This window comes from Vigna angularis, chromosome 2, assembly GCF_016808095.1.
Source record: "Vigna angularis cultivar LongXiaoDou No.4 chromosome 2, ASM1680809v1, whole genome shotgun sequence".
Classification (NCBI taxonomy): domain Eukaryota; kingdom Viridiplantae; phylum Streptophyta; class Magnoliopsida; order Fabales; family Fabaceae; genus Vigna; species Vigna angularis.
The window spans coordinates 36874069-36880243 of record NC_068971.1 but is presented as its reverse complement, the minus strand read 5'-3'; the positions used below and the strand labels follow the sequence as shown (position 1 = coordinate 36880243).

The 6175-nt window shown below is 37.4% G+C and overlaps 1 protein-coding gene across 1 annotated transcript; it reads right to left on the bottom strand.

Annotated features, from left to right (window-relative positions):
• Positions 1–319: 319 nt before the first annotated feature.
• On the bottom strand, positions 320–5620 carry LOC108329348 (CDPK-related kinase 7). The gene is made up of 11 exons (XM_017563520.2): positions 4525–5620; positions 3671–3801; positions 3388–3429; positions 3144–3252; positions 2806–2884; positions 2423–2719; positions 2217–2332; positions 1272–1379; positions 1130–1192; positions 880–1047; positions 320–789 (listed from the first exon to the last, which is right to left on the bottom strand). The coding sequence occupies exons 1-11, from the start codon at positions 5014–5016 to the stop codon at positions 652–654; spliced, it is 1743 nt and encodes a 580-aa protein (XP_017419009.1). The 5' UTR covers positions 5017–5620; the 3' UTR covers positions 320–651.
• Positions 5621–6175: the final 555 nt, after the last annotated feature.

Below are 6175 nucleotides of genomic sequence, written 5' to 3'. Positions count from 1 at the left end.
CTATATACAGAAGACAAAAGTTAGGAACCAAAGTTTGAATATTTTTAAAAACTAAAGACAAAAAGTATATTAATTTTAAAAATCCCATTATTTTTTAACTAAGAAAATTTTCCAAAAGAGTTAGATTTCTTATATCGAATATTGCCTATTTAAAAGGAATGTTAACATCATATCATCTGACACATTTTTTTAATAGATACTTGAATATCAGATAAAATTTATTAAAAATCATAAAAATTTACCATTTTTCAATCAAGTTCAATAATGTAAGGAGTTTTTCTATTATGAGAAGAAAAGGAAATGGAAAAAGAAAAAGCAGTTGAGATAAGTAGAAATAGTTTATTGACAAGTGTGATGGATAAACCCGAAAACACAAGTCAGTTTATGGAAGTTCCACTACTTTGTAAGTACAACCTGTGCTCTACTTTCATCTGTACAAGCCTTAACTCCAGCACCACCAATCAATCTGAAGGAAAGTGTTGTGTGTTTCAAGAACGCATAAGGAGGGAACTTCACAAAGGGACCCTTCTAGCTAAAGCTTTTGCCTTTGCTCAAGCAATGTCTGCAACCAACATGCTGTTGGAGTATGCTCACCAGCCATGCTTTCAAAAGGTTTATGATCAATAAGGCTCACAAAAAAATACTACAATCTCAAGCCTTCTGAAATGTGCGAGAAGAAACCCCATGGAGGAGTCTAACAAACCCCAAGAAGCTCAGCTTCCCATCTGAGTGTCTTATCCAATCTTGCAGCACCACATGAATTGGTACTGAAGGGCTAAGACCAAGTTCCTGAAACAAATCAAATTGCATAAGCTTACAATATAATATATGAAAAGAGAACCATAAAAGGCTCTCTTAAAGTTTCAACAAGAGGAGTACCGAGGCAAGCTCTTCAATCATAATTGGTCTATTTCCTTCCTTTTCAAACAACTCATAGGCACGCCTTGCATGTTGCTCCCAGCTCTCCACTCCCTCTAGCTGATGGACACTTATAGCAGCAGCACAAAATTCCTCAAAATCTAATTTGCGATATTGGATTGAACTAACCTGCAAACATAAATGGCAACAGTTCAATTTCTATTATGTGATGTGATTAACAGATATGAAAAACGGTCCCTCATAAACTTACCATGTTAACATAATCTAAGACCCTTGAATCCTTTGAGGCATCGGTGGCACTCCTCAAAATACCCTGTTCATGCAAATGTGTTAGTGGCTCGAATGTTACTTGAAGAAAAAAGTACACAACAACTTTGACGTGTGCCACTGACCGTCTTGAAGTTCTGCATGGAGATTAACCCACTTTTGTTTGGCCCTAACATGTTGAACTGTTCTCTCAGATATGCTAGCTGCACTAATGTTAATGTCTTTGCAAGAGCCTGCCAAAATGACAAAACTGATCAAAACATACACAGGTTGTGCCACGATATTTCAACGGTTCATTACACGTAATGACAAGCAAGTACAAAAAATTCTCCTGCTTGTGCTCAACTTGTCAGTAAATAACATAATCTACAAATGCAAGCTATTGTTTCATATTAATAGATCGATCAGATTAAATAAGATTAGACCACTTAAGATTCTCTCGCTTCCATATTTATCAAAAAAATTAGCAATTAAAAAGTTTCTACTTTCTTTTGGGTCCATCTTCTATTGTTGCCATTATATCATATTTGCAGGTGAATTCATTTTCGGCCGCCAATATTTGGAAGTTAAATTCTAAATGAACTGACTCATATTTGCATGATTAATTTTAAAAGCTGAACCGACTGAATAATGGTTACACAACTACACCAGTTTCAGAAATTCAGCAAGCTGCAGTTATGATTGACAGAGAAATAAGAGAATATGAAAATAAGGAAGGTGTTTAGTGACTACCCAGATGTGGATTAGAGAATCTAATAATAGATTAAGAAGCTATGCACAGACACTTCAAAATTGGTAACATGTTCATATCATACCCATATTATATGACTTCATTTGTATCAAACTTGAATGTACTCGTATCAAACTTGAATGTACTCGTAAAATCTTTTATTGTACATTTTTCCTTGCATGATAAAAGGGTCGTTATCATAATTTGACTAAAACTTTTTATTTTATTTTGATTGTGGTTATGTTTTTTAACAGAACTTTCAAGGGACAAAAGACTAGCAGCAACATCATGATAACAGCATATCATTATAAATAACAAATGACCAGGCAATATTACATACCCCTAATGCTGATTTGCGTAAAGAAGATGAGCATATATAAGCTTTAACAAGCTTGTGGATTATCATATCAAAAGGTATCTTCACATCATCACAATGACTCGTCAGCCATGGATGACCTGTGCATAAAATCAAGCTATGAGCAATAAATCATAGGATTATAAAATGCAGAAGTTAATGCCACAACCTATGGGAAATGGAGCACATACTGAGAGCCTGAGCTGCAGTTAGCCTTTTCCGATAATCTTTGTTCAACAGTCGCTTTACAAAATCTACTGCATCAGCTGATAAAGATGGCCAAGGAGCTTCATCAAAACTTGGATCTGCCTTCAGGACAGCCCGAAATATGCCAGATTCTGTCCTCGCCCAAAAGGGTCGGCTTCCACATAAAAGAATATAAGCAATTACACCAATGCTCCACATATCTGCTTCTGTCCCATAAGATCTATGCAAAACTTCAGGAGCTACATAATATGCACTTCCAACAATATCATTCAACCTTTCATCTGCAAAAACTTCTGATCGTTAGCCCTGATTGTTTTTTGTTTTCGGTAAAAAATCAGTGAAGTTAGACAGATGCAATAGGCCAGACCTGGCTTCACATAGTCAGAGAGTCCAAAATCAATGACCTTCAGAGTGGAATTTTCATCCTTAGAAATATAGAGAAAATTCTGCAGCAGAAAATCAGCTTTCTTAAAAATGAGGAAGATGGTATAAAATGCCAAAATGAAAGAATCATTTGGGGTATGGAACTATATCAGAGGGTAGAGAAGGTCACTATTAAACTAGAATAAACTGTTCATCTTTAAACAGGTAAATTTCATATCAGAGTGTAACAACGTCATTCTATAATCTAATAGAACCGAAAGGCAAAACCTATCCTGATTAATTTTCCCAGATAAACATTGGTTAGCTTTATGAGCTAGTTACCTCTGGCTTGAGATCACGGTGAACAACACCCTGCAGATGACAGAAAGCTACCACACTTAATATCTGAATCATAACAATCCTTGCATCTTCTTCTGAGTACTTTCCACCCCTATAGATCAGTATTAATTTGTTAATCATAATGTCTTCAGCAATGGCAGCAGCAAAATAACAAAACCAGAATCCCTATCTTGAATTTAATTCATTTTTGCAGCACAGAAAAATGAAAGTTGGGGAAAAATGTTACCTGGAAAGAATCTTATCAAGCAGTTCACCTCCTTTGCATAACCTGAATAGCATATGACAGCAAACATAAGATACTAGTCAATTCCCAACTAATACAACATTTCCAATCAATTAGCATAACAAACATAATTACAAGGAAGTATATCAATGATATATTATATTAAAAAACTAATGCATATATGGAAGTTCTGGCTACTCGGGATTATATCCCTAATTTATCAATAGCGTGAAAGATTTTGAGGATGGAACATACAAGAAAAAAGAAAACTGCAATATGAACTTACTCCATAACTATATAAACATTATCATTGTCTTCATAGGCATCATAGAATTGCACCAGATTCTTGTGCCCAGTAAGAGCTCGCAATATCTTTACTTCTCTCCTTACATCCTCTATAGCAATTGCTGTTGTCATCTGCCACACATCCCCCACTCTCATAAGAACAAAGACCCAATTACTGATTTTCATAACCAACAAAAAAGAACACAGATCCAAACCATCACATAAGACTGGAATATAAACAAATCCGTGAAAGATGCATCCTTTGATAGAAACAATTTTACTTATCAGAAAAACAAAGATAGATGCCTACTGGAAGCTTGAATCCACTGCAATATCACAATCATATATACAAGGTTTCTGAATTATATCAAGTAAAATCTAAACGTGGGTTCCCCCCATTAACACGTATTCTCCCAACAGTAATAAAATCACAGAACAGGCATACCCACGAAGTTTCGGACAACAGGCATTCTTCCAATAACAAGAAAATCCGTCATCAGAGAAGTAATACCACCAAGTTTTCAAAAAATTGTGAGTGACCGCAATTTTAGCCACAGCATCTAGGATTTTAGAGCCTCTATAACAGAGATTATGGCCACATTAGTTGAATTTGTCCACGACTTCTCACAATATCAATGATAGCAAGGATCGCGGACAAAAATGTGATCACAATTTGAAACCTGGGATTTTACGATCAAGTGACCAAACACGTAAATGTTACATCTAATACTACTTCCACAACTCAAAGCAAGGTTTCGCAAGATCACGCAAAGGCCATTCATGAATCACCTGTAACCAGCACACAACACCCAATTTAAAAGGAAGAAACTCAAACAAAAACTTATAGAAATCAACCTTGGACTTTGGAATGACTTTGACAGCAACATCATGACCCTTGAAGGTGCCCTTTCTTCCCTTGGCAGAGCAAGTGTAGCCAAAGTGACCACGGCCCACTTCGGGCCCAAGCTCATAGTGAGTGTGGAAGTGGTTGGAGAAGCCGAAGCTCTTGTCGAGCCCAACCTCACACTCACTCCCTTCTGGGATGGAGGCTTCATTGGGCTTGACGGAGCCGTGGCGGCGGGCCAGTAAGGCCCGAATGTGCTTCGCCGGCGACGGAGGCGGAAAGGGCCGCTTGAAGAGCCGCAGAGGAGTCGAACTCACACTAGAGTTCGCCGGCGAGTTCTTGAACAGGCTCGGCAACGGGCTTGGGCTGTAAAACGGAAACTTTGAACCTCTCGTGGAGGTTTTGGGACTCGCTGCCACCACCACCTCTTTCTCGCCGGGGAAAACGTGGTGCCCACCTTCACTTCGTGAGGTTTCAACGGGTTTTCCATGACACAGCCCCATGGAAACAAAAGCCCAGAAGCAGAATTCAAAACACTAGACAAAATTACCAGAAAGTTCAGATTTTTAGATCAGGGGAGGTTCCAAAAATGGATTTTGTTTTCTGGCCTCTTCCGGGTAGAACAATGGGACCCTGAAAGGAGATCAGGGCATGCAGTTTTCTAATTGAGAGAGGAGGGTTTAAATTTGGGAGGGTAAAATATTGAGAAAATTAAGAAAAAAGGAAGCAAGCTTTTGTGAGTAAGAGAATGAAAACCTGCAAGAATTCACCTAAAGAAGAAGCAATTTATGGGAGAGAAGGGATAGCAATATATAATGGCATGTAAGGAATAGAGCTAAAACAAAGGTAATCTGGTTGAGAAAAGAGGAAATTCCAAGAGGAATGAAGAAGAAGGAAGGGAGATAAAAGAAGGGAAAAGTGAGGAGGCAAAGATGCTTAGCAGAGTCTACAAGGAAAAAGAAAAAGGAAAGAAAGAAATCAATCCTCTTCCTCTTTTTTGCTTTTTGTAAGGCTCTTTATTTTTATAATTTTATATTTAATTTTCTGCTGCTGGTGGTGGTGCCTTGGTTTAGAGGCTGAAGAGTTTTGTGTACAGAAATACACTTTATTGGAGAGGGTAGTGTTGTGTTGGTTTGTTGCTGATAATAATAATAATGGTGAGTGGGGTTGGTTTTGGATCCTTCCAGCCTGTCCTTATTGATCCCAAAAAAAACTAGGATGTATGCATTTCATATGAGATGGAGAATGTAGCAATGAAGGAGTTAAGGGGCTGAAACTGTGTGTTTATGTATTTAGCCTTTGAAGTTTGACCTCCTTTTGTTAGCCTCTGAAAAATTGTCTTTTTCTGCCTTGGATTTTTATATCTTTAGTTTTTCCATGGTGGGTCGGTCTTTGTTGCCAATAAGTGACTTGAGATCTCAGAAGAAGGCTTCAAGTTAAGGGCAAATTAAAGCTGAAACTATGCCAATTTCGTGATTTGTTTTCGTGGCATTCTTTTGTGTCAGAGACAGATTGAACACTTTCTGCTACTTTTTTTTTATTTTATTTTTGAAACATCACTCAGATTAAATATGAAAAATGTAATGAACAGCAACAAAAATGGAATGTTCTAAGGAGGAAAGAGGGAAGGAACCTCAGTGCCAGAGAACAAGCGACAATCAT

Excerpts from the sequence above, each read along its gene's own strand:
- LOC108329348 (XM_017563520.2), bottom strand. The coding sequence starts at position 5,016 with ATGGGGCTGTGTCATGGAAAACCCGTTGAAACCTCACGAAGTGAAGGT. Across the intron at positions 3,802-4,524 it reads AAGTCATTCCAAAGTCCAAG|ATGACAACAGCAATTGCTAT; the intron begins GTTGATTTCTAT and ends GATGTGTGGCAG. Across the intron at positions 1,380-2,216 it reads TACGCAAATCAGCATTAGGG|GCTCTTGCAAAGACATTAAC; the intron begins GTATGTAATATT and ends TCATTTTGGCAG.